The sequence below is a fragment of the Medicago truncatula genome, chromosome 1 (assembly GCF_003473485.1).
Source record: "Medicago truncatula cultivar Jemalong A17 chromosome 1, MtrunA17r5.0-ANR, whole genome shotgun sequence".
Taxonomy (NCBI): domain Eukaryota; kingdom Viridiplantae; phylum Streptophyta; class Magnoliopsida; order Fabales; family Fabaceae; genus Medicago; species Medicago truncatula.
Window position 1 is genome coordinate 35,792,407 of NC_053042.1, and position 20,465 is coordinate 35,812,871.

At 31.2% G+C, this 20,465-nt stretch overlaps 2 protein-coding genes across 4 annotated transcripts; one reads left to right on the plus strand and one right to left on the minus strand.

The window, feature by feature from the left end:
- The first annotated feature begins 651 nt into the window (after window positions 1–651).
- Window positions 652–1,947, plus strand: LOC11434150 (protein MARD1). Its single transcript, XM_003590568.4, has 2 exons — window positions 652–1,611; window positions 1,712–1,947. The coding sequence occupies exons 1-2, from the start codon at window positions 968–970 to the stop codon at window positions 1,779–1,781; spliced, it is 714 nt and encodes a 237-aa protein (XP_003590616.1). The 5' UTR covers window positions 652–967; the 3' UTR covers window positions 1,782–1,947.
- A 9,424-nt stretch (window positions 1,948–11,371) lies between these two features.
- LOC11431274 (uncharacterized) lies at window positions 11,372–14,290 on the minus strand. 3 transcript variants are annotated; one of them, XR_003010633.2, is made up of 3 exons: window positions 14,139–14,290; window positions 11,834–13,739; window positions 11,372–11,737 (listed from the first exon to the last, which is right to left on the minus strand). XR_003010633.2 is itself a non-coding variant. In XM_024780190.2 (2 exons), the coding sequence occupies exon 2, from the start codon at window positions 13,605–13,607 to the stop codon at window positions 12,807–12,809; it is 801 nt and encodes a 266-aa protein (XP_024635958.2). In that variant the 5' UTR covers window positions 13,608–13,739; window positions 13,888–14,075; the 3' UTR covers window positions 11,828–12,806. The 3 variants fall into 3 exon arrangements, 1 of the variants encoding a protein (XP_024635958.2); XR_003010631.2 differs by lacking the exon at window positions 14,139–14,290 and adding an exon at window positions 13,888–14,075; XM_024780190.2 differs by lacking the exons at window positions 11,372–11,737; window positions 14,139–14,290 and adding an exon at window positions 13,888–14,075 and having other exon boundaries at window positions 11,828–13,739.
- Between the last annotated feature and the right edge of the window lie 6,175 nt (window positions 14,291–20,465).

Below are 20,465 nucleotides of genomic sequence, written 5' to 3' on the forward strand. Positions count from 1 at the left end.
AGTGATACAATTGTTGTTTTTTATTTTGCTACTGTGATACAATTTTTAATATAAGTAAATTGATGTATTTTTCAAGAGTAGGAAAAAATTATATATTACTCTTATGAATATCAATCATAAAGTTTTAAAATTTTAACTAGTACTTTCTGCCCTCTTAATACTTTGGGCAAGATTCTGTTATCAAAAACAAACCTCACATTATTTTATTTGGGTTGTATATTGTCTACCAAATATTGTAAATGACAAAAAAATGTTTCAATTGTCCAATATTATTCTATATCTATTACATGTTCTATTGCAAATAAAACTTACACTATAATTTTTTTTTAATATGTCAATGCTTAACTTTCTCAATCAATTCATAAAGGTGAGATCTCCCTTAATTTTTTTTCCTATTCCATGGTTCGAAGGCACACCAGATTACTATAGTCAGGACAAAAAACCTTGGATCAAATCACACACACACAGATATATATATATATACAATAAATAAATGATTAGAAAAAGACAAAAAATAAAAATCAATATGTTTAGTGACACAGTTGAATTGAGATTTAGATGGAGAAAAATAGAATAGAACTTTTTTTTCAATTAAAAAAGAAAGCAAAACTTTGAAGTATTATTAACGTTTGATTTTCATGCACACAACATCTTTTGCTTTTTCTTCCTTTAAAAGCCATATATATTATTCAGTCATATCTCTCTCTATTCCATGTCAAAAGCTTCCTTCTTTTTCTTCTCTTTCTTTCTGTTTTTTTCTTCACAAAGTTTCAAAGTTAAGGCTGAAAAATAAACCAAATATTGTAGTACATGTACCACTACTAAATCATGCTTTTTCTTCTTGAAGAAAATTCACAAGACCAAACACAATACACTTAGGATTCTTTTTCTTTAGAGTCCTCAAGTGAAACACTTTTAAATTTTAATATTTTCTTTTTCATCTTAGAAGTGCTTAAAATAAGCACTTATGCTACTCAGAAACAGATCAAGAGCAGTCACCAAACAAACTTTGATGGGTGAACAATCACCAAATCAAAATTTCACTACACTCCCATCTCTATTTGGTTCACCAAACTATAGAGATTTTCATTTCACTTCCAAAAAATCTCTCACTGGAACTGAAGCTTTGATAAGTCCAACATCAACTCTTGACACAAAAGCATTAACCTCATTTGAAAATCCTTTCTCAATTACCAATAGCAACAAAGTTTGTAGCACTAGGGACAAAGTAGCTTCAAAAACCATTGGTCTTGGTCTTATTGGTGTTCTAAAAGATGAACCTTCTCATCAAAATTCTGATCATAAACTAAGCAATAGAAAAGTTCTCTTTGGAACTGAGCTTAGAGTGAAAATCCCTCCTCTACCACCTTCCATGTTTGAGTCACAAAAAAGTGTTCTTAGTTTGAGTGAGATGGAACTTTCTGAAGAATACACATGTGTGATATCTCATGGACCAAACCCAAAAACAACTCATATATTTGATAATTGTGTTGTGGAAGAAAGTTACTGTTCTGTCACCAATAGTCCTCACTCTTTTTCAATGAATTTTCTTAGCTTTTGTTACACTTGCAAAAATCATCTTGAGCATACAAAAGACATCTTCATTTACAGGTAAGTTTAGTACATTTAAATATTTATTTAGTTACTTGAGCAAAACTTATTAAGGAACATTAACTTGATAGTGTTTTTTTTTTTTTTTTTTTTTTTGCAGAGGAGAAAAAGCTTTTTGCAGTCAAGAATGTAGACACAAAGAGATGGTGTTAGATGAAGCAGAAAATTAATAATTTAATGCTCACAATTTACTTATTATGTTTTTTTTTACCTTTTTAAGTTCTATTTGTGTGATTTTTCCTCCTTCAACCTTGCAAATAGATATAAAAGAGGATGTATTGTAGAGTTCATTTCAAGAAATGTGAGCAGTATTGAATAGATTGCTTCTCATGATAATGATGCCATGATTGAAAATAGTGCCTTTAATTTTCCTTCTTATCTTAGTTGTTGGCCATGATAATGCATATAATTATTACATGGGGACCAATAAATTATTTCTCTCAAGAAGATTCCAATTAATCATTAATAGAATACTAGTACATGATGTATTCTATTATTATGATATGGTTTTCACGCCCCTCAACTTAGATAAAAATCGAGCAAACCATTATAATACATAGAAAAAAACTGACATTGACAGAGAAATATACATTTGTTATAGGTCCTTTTCCTTACCTATTACTCCATGATCCAAATAATTGAGTATTAGGCATCAATGAGACACTTTGTACGTATTAACAACTGTGAGAATCCCAAAATTTCAAAGTTCGGTTTTAAAGCCATTCTAATATTAAATTACAAACAATTATATCCACATCAAGTCACCAATAATTATAATTATGTGCCGAAAAGGAAAAGAATGCAATGGCTTGTTTAACATGATCAACCTAATTAGCAAAATGATTAAATTATCATTCTAATTAATATTAAGTGTTCTAGTCTATATTTTTGTAAAAAAAAAAAAAAAAAATGTTCTAGTTTATATACACTTCTTAAAAAATCATCAAGTATACCGGTTTTCATGATAAATGAGATGACCCATAAACTCATCATCTTAAGGTTTTAGGTAAGAGTGTGTGTGGTTGTTCTAGCATCGATGTAGACGGTCCCCCTGACTCCCCTCGTATTTCAAACCGATAAATAATATAAGACAAATAAATATCCTTGAAAGAGGATTCCTTGGTTTGAGTTGAGACATAGAAAGAGATATATATGTAGGAGGTCCAGAATTCAATCTTGGCCTGTAACATTTCCCCTCCCTAACTAATTAACAACTAACATATACTTATGATGATAAAAACAAGTAAATTTAAACATCACATTGAAAGCAATATTGGGGAAGTCGTAACTAAAGTACTGCAGATAAAAAATAGAGGTTCTTGGTGTTTTGTCTATATTTTTTTTAATCCATGTAAATATTCAATATATTGCTTTTGGTTTTTCGTATTTTGTTTTAGACCTTCCAAAATGTGTATATATTGAAAATTGTCTTTGTAATACTCATTTTAGTTCCTATTTTAAAGGACTAAAATCAGATATTGTACATATTATATTGCAATTTAATATGAATAAAATTTATATGGAGCAAAATAATAAGGACTAAAATAAATAAAAAATAGTATGTTTGAAGGGACCGAAGGAAAAAGAAAAACTAATGAGACTATAAAAGCAAAATTACATATTTGCGGGTATCAACTTGCACGCCTCGTAATTTGGTGATTCACATTTGTTTCAAAAGGATATTCGTCATTGCTTTCAGATGATTTGGTTGGCTTCTTTATAAGGCTTTCAAAAGGATATTCGTCATTGCTTTCAGATGATTTGGTTGGCTTCTTTATAAGGCAGTTAGAATAAGTGTAACTCGCGGATTTTCTGTAACAAAAAGCAAAATCTTGTTGGCGGCTTTTCTTTTTGTTTTTTGAAAGGATCTCTCGGTGGTATCCAAATCTCAAAACCACTTTTTTTATGACCTCCATTCTTGGCTGAATAACCCTTTGATTTGCATGGGTTATGTCAACATGTAATGTCGGGTTTAGATATATTTGTTTCTTGTTTAGACTTTGTATCTTATGATTTTATTTTGACTCTCTTTTAGACACATCTTGTGCTTGATTGAGACTTCTGTTTTTTAATATATTGTATTTGCCTTCTTAAATAGAAATTGAAGGTACCAAATTACATATTTAGACAAAGATAAATAAGAAATCATAAGTGGCAAAGGTTGGGACCCAAAGTATTGAAACACATATTTAGACCAAACACATAAGGCACCCAACCATAACATACGACATATGAAAATGAAAGCAAATGGTAAACAAGACTTGGTGCGCATGAAAATAACAAGCAACCTTAACTAGATAAGTATTGTGCTTTGTGGAATCATTAACTAGAGAAATTGACGTTCTCATAAAAGGAAGAGTGAAATGCTTAAGGTGAAAAATTGAAGAACGCAACGAAATTGGGACCCAAAGTACACTGAAAAGTGAGCATGCTAATATGCTAAGATACTCAACTAATGGTAATAATAAAGAACCAACCAATGGAACTAGGAAGTGGTGACTCCTTTGGCATGGAACTAGGAAGTGGTGACTCCTTTGGCATCTCCAAACGTTAATTAGTTACTATAGTTAGTACCAATGACACATGAACATCAAAGGTGACAGCTTTCGCATTTTGATTGGAGAGATAAGTTCAAGCTTTCATAATCATATGAGAAATAACTTTTTGGCATTAAAATTTTAGTGTTGTTGTTTGATTTTTGTGTGTATTTTTTAAATGTACACATGTATTTTTGTGTATTTTTTGTGTGTCTCATGTATAAGTTGTAGAAGATAAAAAAAAAAAATTAGGAGTTTTTAATTTCTCAAAATTACAGTGTAAGTCGAAGTCTTTCCACTAAATCGAAAGAAATGATTGTATGTGAATAATATGAATGAATTCCATTTTAATAATTGTCATTTTGAAATATCAATGCAATATTTTTATTTTTTTCATTAATATATTATTATTTATTGAATTTTACTCCACGTTATTACTCCTCTAACTATAATTCATATGAATGTTTCAGTACATGATATTAAATTTACGATTTACTATTAAAATCAACACAACTAATAATTTTTTTTTTTAAAAATCATACACAATCTTTGAAAAGACAATTATAATGAGACGGAGAGAGTAATATATAATGTATGTGTCATAATTAATGTCTTGAAAAACATTTCTTAATATATCTGGATGAGGGAGAAATAATTCACACTTTCACAGTAAGAATGACTTGTAGAAATTGAAAATACATTACTCGTGAAAACCAAAAAAAAAAATAAAAAAAAAAAAAATTGGAAGCCCATGACACGAGGATATGGGATAGGAGGAAATTATGAAAAGTTCCGGACAATGTCTTAAATGGAAGTCCATTAATAATGATGATATAACTAGTCATCAACAGGTAAAATGGCACCCCGTCCAAATACGCAGGTCCCATGCATGTTGTAAAAATATCTATTTAGAGCTGAAACAGTAGGGGGCAACTTTAAAAAAAATAAACAATAGTGACAATATATATAGTCACTATTTTTTTATTTTTTTTGTAATTGATGAATCAAAATAATTTAGTGATCCAAATAACAATTTATTGAAAATTCTTTAAGAAATTCAATTCATCCATTCAACCCATAAATCACCTATGATAATCCATTATCATATTTTCAAAGGTTAAAGGTGCTTTACCCCCTGTAATATAGGTCATTTTTTATTTTTCCTTTTTTTTTTGGAATACCCTCTAATAGGTCATAAAAAAACGACTTTATTTATTTTTTTTTTGCAGAAATTTTTTATTTTTTTAAACCTATTATGAGGGTATTCCAAAAACATAATATTTTATAGGGGTAAACTAAAAAAAATATTTTACAGGGGGTAAAACACCATTAACCCTATTTTCAATTGATGGATTTTACCTAAAAAAAAATGATGGATATTCATCCGATCTATCTATAAAAGAATATTAAATTTTGGGTTAAATATGTTTTTGGTCCTTATAAATATACCAACTTTTCATTTTAGTCCCTCTAAAATTCTCCTTCAACTTTTAGTCCCTATAAAATTTCCAGTCACTACTTTTAGTCCCTATTTTTAAGTTATTTTTTGTATTTTTTTAATAAAATTGTGCAGAAATGTGTAGAATATTGTAAAAAAAAGTTAGAATTTTTTAACCAAACACAAATTTAATATGAATTTTTAACCGTAAAAAATGTAAAAATTCATATTAAATTCATGCTTTGTTAAAATATTCTATTTTTTTTAGGGAGATATTCTTATAATATTAAGATTTTTTCTGAAAATTTTTATTTGAAAATATGAATTCTACATATGAATAAAATTGAAACATCGGATTTCATAAATAAAATAAAGTGGTCGATTGGATTTATATAAAATAAAAAAAGGATTGATCTATCCATATTGTTAGTTGAACGGATTGGATGGATGGTGGATAAATATATCAAATTCCCACCCTACTATTAACCAATCTTATTTGCTTGTAATGACTTGAATTTGGACCAATTTTCCTCACTATGGAAAGCATCTTAGCTAGTATTTGGTGGATTTGGTTTATAGGAAAATTATCTTGTCTCTTGATGATATTTCTCAGTTTCTTAATCTTAGGAAGATGCCTGCTTTGATGTACTTCTCTTGTTCCGTTTGTATCCTCCATCTGCAAGCAAGTTAAAACTGAATGTGGATGATAGCCTCTTTCCTATTGGCTACTTCTACTGGTAGTTTGATTACCTTGAGGTCGATAGTCCCAAATCCCAAGCCCCAAACCTGAGATCTTGAGAAGATCCACACATTCCAAGTCTCAAGTCATTACTAGTAGGCCAACTAAATAAAGTGGATTACTAATTATATGAACTTGATTTCAATTTTTTTATTAAAAGACGTAATGATATATGAATTTAATTAAGGTCGCTCAATATAGGACAAAATAGTTTGATTTGGAGTGTAAAATAAATAAAATTAAAAAGAATTTACATAAGTGTTCAATTACACTCTATTTTTTTTTTTTTAATAGATATATATTCACTCTATTAAAATTTAAAAATTGTAAAAAGAAGGATCGTTATATATTCCTTTATTACATGTTGAGGTAATAAGGCATAGGGTTACCTCTACTTTTAAACCGAACTTAATTACGAATAAAAATATCAATTTGATCCTACTATCATGTATGTATTTGATTCGTGAACAATAAAAATATAATTGGTCTCTATACTTTTTTTAATACATCAAGCTAGTTCGGAAACTACCATTCTCTCTCTCTCCTGTTTTTAAAATAATTAAGGGACTAATTTGACGGATTAATGATATTTTAGGTGGAGAGGTAGTAGTGTTTAGGTAAGATTACATGCTACCAAATCATAAAATGAGACAAAAAATTTCCATATTTTTCTTGTGGAAGAAAGTCAATCTAGGGACCAAATAGTTGGGTCATATTGGGTATCGAGGACCATCAACATCCCTAATTAATACAACATGTATACATCATACAAGACAACCAAGGTAGGATGTGGCACTGATGCAAGAATATGGGAAATTAAATATATGATCCAGCCTAAATACGTCAAAACAAATGTGGAACAATTCTCTATTATTTCAATATGGGTTAACACATATAGACTTGTTTGGAAGCTGGAGAAAAATGATTGCTACTCAGTTAGACATACTTACCGTCTCTATATTGAGGATATTGTGGATAATATCCACTCTAGAAAACCAGGTCATTGGAGTGGCATATAGAAATTGAAAGTACCTCCAAAAGTTAAGAACTTGGTATGACGAATTTGTAGAGATTGTTTCCCTATGCGTGTGAAATTAAGTAGTAGAGATATAAATTGTCCATTGGAGTGTGTTATGTTCAACGATCCATATAAAGATAGTTATCATATTTTCTTTCACTGTGGCACCGCAAGTGACACGTGGCATGTTGCAAATGTCTGGCATAGGATTGAACTGTCATTGAACCAGTTTGATAATGTGTTAGGTACTCAGCATAATTCAACGTAGATATGCACTCCCACCCCTGTAGGTACTCAGCAACAAACTAATTTGATTGTGGATAATAGGAGTAATAAAATCAGGTGGAGGAAACCATAACGTGATAGACTCAAATGCAATGTCAATGTCTCTTTTTCTAATTTCAATAATAAAGTAGGTATAGACATTTGCATATGAGACGCAAAAGGCCATCATGTTCTCTTCAAAACAATGTGGTTCACTCCATTATGTCCAGTTGATAACTTGATATAGGGGAGGCTTTGGGACTCTATCATGCGATTCAGTGAATACATGACCTACAACTCACAAATGTTGATTTTGAGGTTGATTTGTAAAAAATAGCTGACTATTTTAATAGAGGAGAGGGAGATATCACCGAATTTGATATCCAATTTTGTAGTTCTCACTTAACAAACTCTCATGTTGAATTTATCAGTAGACAAGTGAATAAAATTGTCCATGAATTAACTAAGGCATCCACATCCTTAACCTAGCTTCCGTGTCTTTGATAAAATTTTGACATGTATCACTAATTTGATTAATAATAAAAGGCTATAAGCAATCTTTTCTTTTGTCCAAAAAAAAAAAAAAAGCAATCTTTTCTAAAAAAAACAAGTACCGACCCATGATCGTGTTCTTTAATACTATCACACCAATTTTAATTCGCTATTTCAAAATCCGTGTAATTTAATACGTTCATGCCTTGTTACATTGAGGCACAAAATGAATATCATTGTTCAAAACTTCCCGAAACTAATTCAACCAAAATATGGTAAAGAACATTACAAAATCGACAAATATATATTCAAGGAATAATACCCATAATTTATATTCATTGCTTTTAAGAGAAGATAAATATTTTGGTTTTCTACTTTTTATATTGAAGTCCCTCTAACAATCTATAATGAGCTATAACATCATCCACAATACAGCACCCTATTTAGGTGCTTAAATGGGTCCCGTCTGCACATATCATTCGTTTTATAATTAATACTGAATAAGCACACATTCTCTCCAACCCAACACCTCAAAATAATTATGAGTTGGGTCCCAACAATAACTCTATATCATTAAATTTTAACAATAATTTGTATACTCATTCATAATTATATAATTTTAAAATATTGATGTAATTTAATTATAAATTAAAAAAGACTAACATTAATTTTAGGGTTAATAGTGTTTTACCCCCTGTAATATATGTCATTTCTGATTTTACCCACTGTAAAATAATTTTTTTTTTGGATTTCGTCCTTGTAATTTAAAGTAAAGAATTTTGGTTTTGGACCATCATGAATTTTGACTGTACAAAATCGAAGATATGGCAGGGGGTAAATCAAAATTTAATCAAATTAACAGGGGGTAAACCAAAATTTTCTCAAATTACAAAGGGGATAAACTTAAATTTACTCAAATTACAAGGGGTGAAATTTTCCATGAAGGTCCAAAACCAAAAAATCTTTAAATTACAAGGATGAAATTCAAAATAATTATTTTACAAAGGGAAAACCAAAAATGACATATATTACAGGGGTAAAACACTATTAATCCTTAATTTTATACAATACACTAGTGCAATTCCACCGACAATGGAAGTTTATTTTTATATAGTACTGAACAATAAAAGAAAACCGTAGCCGTTGCACTTTAATTTCACAATCAATTTCAAGTGAATAAATAGATAATCTCTTTACAAAGCATGCAAGATAATGTTTTTAGTTAATTGAAATTAGGTTACTTGAATGTAGTTTATATAATGAGTTAAAAAATGTAGTTGTATTCTTAATCTGCCTTGACTTAAATTGGCTGGCACTGGCAGGATGCTTAAGTTGAACGGTGTCTAAAGAATTAAAATCGATGCACTGGAGTCCCACATCAGACCGCTATAAGTTTGGAAATGTATCGTCTAGTATAAAATTGAAGGTAGGACTGCACCTCTAGGACACAATTCTTTGAAGATGATCGAAAGATTTAAGAATTTATAACATTTTTATGTTCTCGGGTGAAATGAAATCTATAATATAGTTTTTTTTTTCTTTGAGAAATTTTTTTATTAAATAGTAGTTATTTATATCACTCGAGGGTATACAAAATATTATAACAGTTCTAATATTTGAATACAGAATATTTTTAGCTTAATAATAAGGGTCTTGTTAACCAGTGTCCTGGAGGCACTTGTTAAGAAATCTATAAATAGAATTTCTATCTTGGAAATATAAACTGACATTTTTTATCAAATAATAATTACATTACTTTTTAATAAAAACTTACTTTTTTTGGTGCTTAACCAATGCCTCCGGGGCAATGGTTAACATTCTCCTAATAATAATAATAAGGGAAAATGTATAATTTTGAGTTTGAAGGAAGACTGAGACTTGGAGAGAAGAGATAATGCATTTTCTTGTTTTTTTTTCCTAAATATTACAAATATTTTTCTAAAAATTTGTGTTCTATAAAACTAGAGATAGAGTTAGAGAGGGGGGCAAGGGACAGGAATGGCGGAGATTGGATTGTGGTGGGGATCGTGAAGTCAAGGAGCATCTCAATAGGAAGATAGAGGTCAGAACAGATTCTACGCGGGAATAATCAGAATGGAGGGAGGTTTGGTGGGTATATGTCAAGGTTTGGGTATCGGTTTGGTGATGGTAAACAACGGCATGACATGTTTTGCGTTTAGGAAATGGATGGTGTGTGACAATTCACTGTGGAGCGTGAGAGATTGATGACGAGGGAAGGGGACATAGTCTGTGCGTCGAGTTGAGTATGGAAGATGACCGAAGGTTGCTTCATAGTGACAAGAGGCTTCAACAATTGTTGATGGTGATATCAGTGTCCAAGATACGATGTCTTTCTGTTTTATGAATATTTCAGAAAGATTGCCCTACATTCTTTTGAAGAAAGGTTTTGAGGTTTATGGACAAGTCTTTGGGTTTGGCAAGTTCATTGCAATCACATTTTTCGAAGATACTAGCCTCATTTGGATTCATTGTTGTTTAAGGATCAGCTTGGTTTGATCCCTATTGTCCCATGTAGCCTTTCTCCTCTTTCTTTTGTACCTAAAATAAGGGATTTGATTGTGTGATGTTCACGAGCGTCTTTTTTTAATTAAAAAGACGTAATGATATACGAGTTTAATTAAGGTCGCTCAATATAGGACAAATTAGTTTGACTTGGAGTGTAAAATAAACAAAATTAGAAAGTGGTTACATAGGTGTTCAATTAGAGAGTGCCTATTTACTCTATTAAAATTTTAAAAAATTATTAATAAGGTTTAGGGTCACCCCTACTTTTAAACCGAACTTAATTACAAATTAAATATCAATTTGATACCAGTCTCATCTATTTGATCCGTGAACTATAGAAATATAATTGATCTCTATACTTTTTTTAATACACCAAGCTAGTTCCTAAACTACCATTCTCTCTCCTGTTTTTAAAACAATTAAGGGACTAATTTGATGGATTAATGATATTTTAGGTGGAGAGGTAGTAGTGTTTAGGTAGGACTACCCCTAGTGCTAACTTACACCCGTTTTTACATGCTACCGATTCATAAAATGAGACGCAATTTTTACCATATTTTTCTTGTGGAACAAACTCAATCTAGGGACCAAATAGTTGGGTTATATTGGGTATCCAGGTACCATCAACATCCCTAATTATTACAACATGTATACATCATACAATACAAACAAAGTAGGATGTGCCACTGATGCAAAAATATGGGAAATTAAATATATGATCCAACCTAAATACATCAAAACAAATGTGGAACAATTCTTGGTTAGAATTCATTTACCTCCCGGCTAAATTCTGGATTAGGACAAGTTCCATCAACAATTGGATTAGGACCACTACATTTTAATTAACTAAGCTTAACTAACAACATCAGATGCAAGTTCATTAAAATATACCCAATCATTACTTAGTTTTCAACAAACACTACATACTGTCGCACAGATAATAGTCACTAACATTTTATTTCAGCAGACCAAACAAAATACACAAGTTACTGAAACAGGAAAAAAAAGAAACAAAGTTACAAGTCACAGAAGACATTACGGCGGAAACTGATTTGCAACTGACTACATCTCATGATCCATAGCTGAAACGGCATCGGTAAAGTTTTGCCTTCCTGATTCACACATTAAAAAATTCTCAGTAACTGTAATGTAACAGCATGAAAAGAATATGAAAGAAGCATTTAAATAATGGTCAAGCAAGACCTTACCTTAAATTTTGGCATAGCATGGTCAACACTCTCCATGGAAATGGAAGCTAGGATAGGTGAGGATTAGAACTAAAGAAACAAGCATTACTCAGAACCAGAAGGAAATCTATCAGCTGGTTTACTAGCTGGTGGAACGGCATTGATTAATCCTAGAAAAAAGTAGACAATGCAGCAAAAGACTGCTACAAATCCCTTCTAACTTTTCATTGAAAAAAACAGAAAAGATAGTTAAGGGGAAAACAAAACCCTCGCTGAGGGTAGCTAAGAACTTAATACTAACAGAGAGAAAGAAAGATGGTTGAAAGAGCTGAAAGACTGATAAAGTAGCTATTAACTAGCAAACTTCATATCAGGATAGAAGTGAGAATGATTAAAGATGATGGTAAGGAGAAAGTCCTAAAAAGCTTAGAAAGAAAAGGAGAGACTTAAGGGATTTTGTAAGGGAAAGATTCTACTGTATGTGCATAGTATCGAGAGTAAGAGGCATAAATCCTATGTTAAGAGTAAAGAAAGGTTAACCATTATATGATAAGAAACTGCTGATAAGTTGTAACTACATATCATAAAGTCGGGATTCAATTTGTATGTAACATTCTTCAGGCCCAATAAACGCAGCCAACCAAAGTCTTTTCCATGCCACTCCTACCTGTTATCATCATTCTACTTCTGATCATTTACATGGAAGCATCAATCAAGTTTCAAAACCTATTACAAAGTCTGTTTTCAACATATTCCTCTGGCACACACCAAGTAACCCTCTCCACTGCCAAAACTGATCCATTTCCCAAATCATGAGATTGTTGACCCACTAAAGCCAAGATTATCAAGTGCAACACCGTCACAGCCAAAAGCTACACAAGCACTCAAGACCAACTCACACTACAAATTTATTGAACCTTTATACACACCTAATACTAACTGACCCAGTTTCATTGCAAACACTTATTTACAGGATTACATCGCTCCTTTTATTTCACTCATCCTCGAGGTTAAGATTGAGAATCCGACGCAGGGTCTTGGTAGCAGAATCAGCATTATCAAACAGGTCACTTGTGAAACACAAACGTTCCCTATTCGGTGAAGAAGGCGCAGACTTAGCCATGATACGCAATTCAATCTCAGGCGAGGAACCAGGAAGATCAAGAGACACAGTCCTCTTCGGTCTCACAGTAAACTTGGGAATTGGCAATGAACTAGGTGGTGGTGAATTTGAGTATGTAGGTCCAGCCCATAACTCAGATAACAAAAAGCTTCCACCACTTAAATCTTCATCAAAAGTTATCTCTTTTCTACAAGCTTTTCCATTAATAGGAATTGGGTTGCTCTTAGGAGTGGTTTTCCTATCAGGGTTTTCATTGAAACTCCTAGATTTCATAGGAGTACCCAAAAAACTTCCACTGCTTAAATCTTCATCAAAAGCTATCTCTTTTCTACAAGCTTTTCCATTAATTGGTATTGGGTTGCTCTTAGGAGTAGTTTTCCTATCAGGGTTTCCATTGAAACTTTCATATTTCAAAGGAGTTGGGAAAAAGCTTCCACCACTCAAATCTTCATCAAAAGTTAAATCTTTTCTACAACCTTTTCCATTAATTGGAATTGAGTTGCTCCTATGACTAGTTTTCTTATGTGGGTTTTCATTGAAACTCTGAGATCTCAAAGGAGTTGGTAAAACACCATAACCAGACTCAAAAGTTCTGCAATTTATCCCTATAAAGTCTCTGGAAGGTGCATGGTCTTGGTTCTTATGCTGCTCAACAACAACAAGGGTCTCCATAATCACAACAACTAAGTCAAAAAAGCTAGATCTCAAATTTCAATGCCACAAATCACTACTACAAGGTATCAAAAACAATAATTTCTTCCACAATCTTACTGATTCAAACCAACCACCACATAAACTTTGTCACTGGAAAAAATTAACAAAAAGTGAAAAAAAAATAAGCATCACCAACAAAAACAATATTAAAAACAAATTTGCATTACTGACTAAGATATCAATTTGTCAAACTAACATTATGCTACGAAAACAATATGTAGGAAGCAAAAGGAATTACCAGTTTGTTACAAGAGAAAGATTCTCCTTATGTGACACAGAAAGTGTATGATTTAGCTTCTAACTTAATATATTTATGTATATATTTGATTTATTATAGTTTAGAAGAAATGAAAGTTGCATGCATAATTGAAAATGAAATATCTTAAACCAACTTCTACTAGCTCTAAATAATGGATCTGAAATGAACGTGAAGACTCAAATAATAATAATATTAAAATGTGATAATGTATGGGAAAAGTTATAGTTTACCTACTGGTGTCGGTTATGTTCCTGACATTAGCCATATTATTGTGACATGACATTTACACGTTCCAGTTGCTTTCATAATTGGCAACTAAAAATCTGGAAGTGGTTCTTTGCTTTCTTTGGTTGTGGTGGAACAACTATAAAGTTTACTAAAGTTGGCTCACTCTCACACAAAAATGAGAGTTTTATTATGCTTTATTGTGACCACCGAAAGGTATGCCAAACTGCCTAATGTCCTACGTTTCCCAATGCAATTATGTTTTAGGTTCATTTATTTAATGATGTATGTGGTCTATAATAAAGACCATGTGCATCATTAAATGAATGAATGTAAAAAGTAAATTTTTGCTTATAAAGTGATTAGAGAGTGTATTTTTTTTAAAAGTCAACTATTACGATTTCTAATGCATTTAATACACAACTTTTTCATTAAAAACTTACCATTTAAAATGCTTAAAGAGTGCACTAGAAACACTCGTTAACATTTTCCATTTTTAAATAGTCTTAACATTGATAAAATTTTATATATATATATATATATATAATAGACACACAAAAAAAAAACATTGAACAACCCAAAAAAAATTGACAAAACGGTATTAACAACCTTAAAAAAAGGGTTAAATATGTTATTCATCTCTGCATTTTGCAAGACTTTGAATATCAGTCCCTACATTTCAATAAACGTTTTTAAAATCCCTACAATTTCACTCTATTTTCATTAATAGTCCTTGCTGTCAATTGCTTCCCGTCATCAAACGGAATGCTGACGTGGCATAAAGGTGGGTCCCATTTTGTGTCTTATGTTGCAAGCATATTGTAAAAAACAATAAAAAATCTAATGGTCCAAATTGACCTTCATCTTTCTCATCTTTCTTCTAAATTCTTCTTTATCATTCTCTTTTTTAAAACCAAAAATGCATAAACCTAACAAAATAATAATCAAAAACAACTTCCTTTTGTTTTTTTAAATCCGAAAAATATTACATAACATAGATCTCAATTTCAACAGCAAAAACAAACAAAATTAAAAAGGGGCGAAAAACCCTAATTTGTTCAAAACAAAATACCATACAAAAAAAAAAAAAATAAGCAGCAAGAACACCAACACCAACAGTTTCCTTGATCTTCTTCTTCTTAGCAATCTTTGAAATCAGCTCAGTCTTAACAAAAAAAAAGGCTGATTCTGAGGCAAATAATTTTGACAAAAAAATGGTTACGGTTTTTTTTTAATTATATAATTACCCTTTGTTTATTGGAGACTTATACGATACACTCGCAAATTAACGTGGACCGGTACTCTAGTTTAAAAAAATCTATAAATTAACTAACATTACGAAATAAAGAGATATTTGTGGATATTAATATTTTAGAAAATATCATTTCGTAAGAAAAAAACATCATTTAATTTTTTTAAAAAAATCATACTAATTTTTTTTTCACATTTTATTGTAAAAAAAATAATCAAAATTCTATATTATGAGTATTAAAAATTCAGAAAAATTAAATTTTATTTCGTCGAAGTTTTTGGTAAATAAGATTTAGTTATTATAACTATAGATGTTATAAAATAATTTTTCTCTTTAAATAAATAACTCATTTAACTAATAATTTGATGTACAAATACACTCATATTTTTAGGTGTACAATAGAATTTGCCTTGTTTATTAACCTAAGAGACTTTATAAACCATTATTAATAACTATCTCTCAAGTGTATATTTGCACGCAAAAAGATTAAAAAACTATGATGCTTATTAAGATTACAACAACTTTTATATGCATCTCGGTATAATAGAATGAGATTAAAGTTCAAAATCTCTTGGGTTATGTCATACTTTATATTATGCACAAGAGTGTATGGCAATGATACCACTTTAAATTTTATATTACATATCCTTTTTATAAAAGTGTATTTTTTTTGTGGCGGTCGGGATTTGACCTCCGGACCTCGCATATATTATGCATTGTCCTTACCAACTGAGCTAAACTCACGAGGACTTATAAAAGTGTATTTAAACAACGTGCATCTTTTCCATTTAGAAAAAAAAAAAAAACCTTATTTTGATTTTTGTAAAAGAGAAAACTAAAGGACAAGATTGTAATTGATGATTAAATGATTATTTGTATTTCTATATTTTTCTACTTTTTTGGTCCCATTAATTCTCTTTCTTAATTATTTTAACCATTCTACACAACTGCCACCGCATGCAGCAACATCTTCTTCTTATGTTTCTTTTCACTCTCGTGTTGCCTTCTCATTTTAAGTTTGGGGTGGAAACATCGAATGATGTTTTGCATATAAAATAAAATGTTATTTAATATAAACACTACATTAATTTTGATACTTTGAAAATAATTATAAATTTTTTTTAAAAAAAAAAATCATATCGATTTTCTCATATATATACAAAAAAATAATTTATTTTCACATATATAAGCAAATAAAATTCACAATTTGAGCAATTCAACTATTTAATAGATATATATATATATATATATATATATATATATATATATATATATATATATATATATGAGAAAAATATTTAATAAAAATATTATACTGATGATTTTCCCTTAATATCTTTAAACATTTGATAATATCAACAATCTAATTATTTTTAATATATTTTTTGATAAGGCAAGAAATAGGTTGGCACCTAACTGGCCCCTCATCCTCTTCCGCCTACTTCATAAATATTATTAAAAAATGGGGAAAATATATGTAGGGGGTGGGGCTAGGCCAAAACCCTCTAAAGGGAAGAAAAGCAAGGAAAGAAAAACAAACGGCCTAAGGAAAGTGGTAGTTAGGTAAGCTATTTCTGTATCTGAAAAAATCTAACTGTAGGAACGAAGGAAGAGCCTCGAACCAAGAGTAGAATTCAGTAAGCAGTTACATGTTGAGATGTTACCACTCACAGCCACAGAGGCAAGAATTTTAGCTTTCGCCGCATGAAGAGTCAATTTAGCATGTCCAAACGGCAAAGCAATCAGGCCATCCAAATGGTATGAATTGTGTTGATAATGGCAGCCAAGAAAAATCTCGCAATTGAGAACTACAATGCACGGGAATGATCTGAAAAACATCTAAAACAGACGATAACTAAATAGCACAATTCATCTTCGACCCCAACCAATGCCAGAGATGAACCGCAAAATCACAAAATAAAAACGGATGGGAGGAAGTTTCAAAATTGAAGGACGTACGCTTCAAAATCAAAGAAACCTCCATATGTAATAATAAAGGATTGTGATCGGATTCAATCCCAACAAGCGTGTTACAAGAAGTAGATGCCCAAAAATTTGTCCAAGCTTCATTACAACTTGCAAGGTCAAGTCGGAGAGCCACACAATCAGAGTTTAGCCTGCCATTATACCAAGTGAAGTGTACACCAGTTGTGCTCAAATGAAGAAGAAGGTTAGCATTAGTCTAAGCAAGGAAATTGTTGCAAGAAATAGACTTAGGAAGTTTGTTTCCCCTCTTTTCATGAGCACCAAATAGCGCATTAAAATCACTAGCAAAAATCTAAGGAGCCATATAGAAGTTTTGCAATGACCTCAAATCAGCCCAAAGTTGACGTCTCGTCAAATAAGAAGTGCTTGCATAAACTCCAAACTTTAGAATTGTTACAAACTGATTCCAACGCCACACATTGCGACGAAGTGAACTGAACTAAAAAATCACCATCATCGCCCCATAATGCTCAGAGATTCGAAGTAAGAGGATCTCTATTATTCACAAAAAAATTAGTAACATGAATATTTTTCCAAAACAAACTAGGAACAGTAGAAAAGGAAACCATCGGTTCGAAAATTAAAATCAACGAAGGATTATGAGAAGTGCAAAAATCCTTTAAAGCAAGACGGGAATCAGAATTACTGATTCCTCTCATATTCTAGAACAAAATCTTCATTGAGAAGGGGAAGGAGGACCTTGGGAGCGGGTTTTGTAGGCAGTCGTTGTGATTTTCATTTTATGAGCTTTCAACAAATAAGGCATGAATTGAACTTCTGCATTTGCACTTTGCTCCAATAAATTCTTAGCTAAATCCATCTCCTTCTGAAATATCAGATCAATATCATCGTCGGGTCCATCAATTAGCTTTTGTAATATTAGAAGAAATTTTGCAATTTTTTTGACAATCGGTTGTGGTGAGACCATTCGTCTGTTTTTAGTACTATTTTTTTTTTTTTTATGTTTTCTTTTGTTTTTTCTTTGAGGGTTTTGGCCTAGTCCCCCCTCTCTTTGTATATTTTTTTTCCCCTTTTTTTAATAAAATTTTAGAGTTTGACGGGCATAGGATGGAGGCTTCTCGGGATGCCAACCTAGTTGGGATGTCGGTGTGCCTCCTGATGTCTGTCTTCCTCCCTGCTTAGCAAAAAAAAAAAAGACCATTCGTCTGTTACATTTGTGAGATGCTTGTGATAAGTTGTGGAGGACTTATTAACATCATGTGCATGATTGTTAACCTCTTGTACAAGACCCTCAATTGTGGTATCATCAACCTGAATCAAAGCTGCAGAAGCATCACCTGACAATTTTGTCTCATGTTGGAAATCTTCGTTGTGAGCATGTTCCTAGATCTACATGGTTGTTGTATCATTCTCGGCCTGAGTTTCTGGTTGTGTGGTGAGCACATGCTACGCTATTGGGACAACAGCTGGAACTGGCTGGATAAATGGAGTTTTGAAAGCCCGAGAGGAACCTATACGATTAGGATTATATTTGTGCTGCCATTTTTGAGACTACTGCTTCTGAGAGACAACACTTTTCTTCTCTTTGTTGTCCACCGATTTATCTTTGTTAGGGTGCATCCAACGACATATGAAGCAAATGAGAACTCAAAATATCCTTTGCCCAACGACAACATCTTCCAAGGTCCAACCGTTGTCCATTGTTTTTTAAGCTTTGCAATAATGTCTTTCGATGTATAAGGTTTGTCGCCCTTATTCAATAATAACCTGCCGCATAAATTTTGCTTACAAACATCAACACCCTGTGCATAAGTCTCCTATGATATCTTAATACACAAGGCTTCCCCACATATGACAGGCTACGACGGTGGCATAGTGTTCTCAACTGTTGCAGCAGCCACAAGCGCACGAGCAAAGGATTTCTTTGGATGTGTTTTTGTTGAGACTGGTTCCCTAACAACAACCACGACGGAAATCTGCGCAGTCGAGGAAGGTAGCACCGGAGAGGAAAGTTCATATTGCCAATCAAAAGCCATGGTAGGACTCACGGTGATGGAAGCGTACAAAACAGCGATGAAACGTGAACTTGAAAATAGAAAAAGGGAGGTGATCGAAACCCTAGGACGGAACCTATCCTTTTTAATATAATTACTGTAATGTTTTTTTTTAAAAATAATTTCTTTAATGTTACGTGACCCGTGCGAAAGCACAAGTCTTTTAATAATATCTTCATAAGTTTAAAAGTGAAAGACGTAGGAGTCTCTCCCAAATGAAATGATACCAATTTCTATATTTACCTATTGTTTTTCAAATCTTACCGAGCCTTGGAATCAAATCCTTTGCAGTGTAGGGTTTGTCCCCTTTATTCAAAACTAACCTCCCTCGAAGAGCTTTCTTACAATCAACGAAAACTTTATAAATCATTTCATGTGACATTTTTTTTGGTGAAAACGGATGAGGTTAAAGGGTCGATAAATAGGATTTATTGTTAAATTATTTTTAATTGTTTATAGTATAAATGATTAATTATATTTAAGATATGTATTGTCCTTTTTTTTTTTTGACCAAATGTATTGACTTTATTTAAAAAAAGAAAATAAGTGTTTTTTTTTTAAAATATGTTATTAAAATGTTACAATATCTTAATAATTAAGACTAAGAAGAATATTAAGTAATACCTAATTAAAAATATTAAATTAAATTAAAATAAAAAGCAATAAATAATTTTTTTCTACGATGAACCAAAAGTGAGGAAAACATCAAGGAGAAACTCTACTATGCTGACTAGATCGACACCCTTAAAAACCCCAATTCTCAATCTCCAACTCATAAGACACACACACACAAAAATAAATAAATTCATTCTACAAAAATATTAATAAAAATGTTATTAAAAATATTACTTATTGTAAATTTATTCTACAAAAATAAATATAGCTATACTAAAAAAATGATTATATTTAAGACATGTATTGACTTCTTTTCAAAAATATTAAATGTTATTAAAAATATTACTTATTGTAAATTTATTCTACAAAAAATAATATAGCTATACTGAAAAAATGATTATATTTTAGACATGTATTGACTTTTTTTCAAAAAGGAAAATAAGTTTTTTTAATATTTAAAAAGT

Coding starts and splice junctions, on each gene's coding strand:
- LOC11434150 (XM_003590568.4), top strand. CDS start 968: ATGCTACTCAGAAACAGATCAAGAGCAGTCACCAAACAAACTTTGATG. Junction 1,612..1,711: donor AAAGACATCTTCATTTACAG/GTAAGTTTAGTA, acceptor TTTTTTTTGCAG/AGGAGAAAAAGCTTTTTGCA.
- LOC11431274 (XM_024780190.2), bottom strand. CDS start 13,607: ATGGAGACCCTTGTTGTTGTTGAGCAGCATAAGAACCAAGACCATGCA.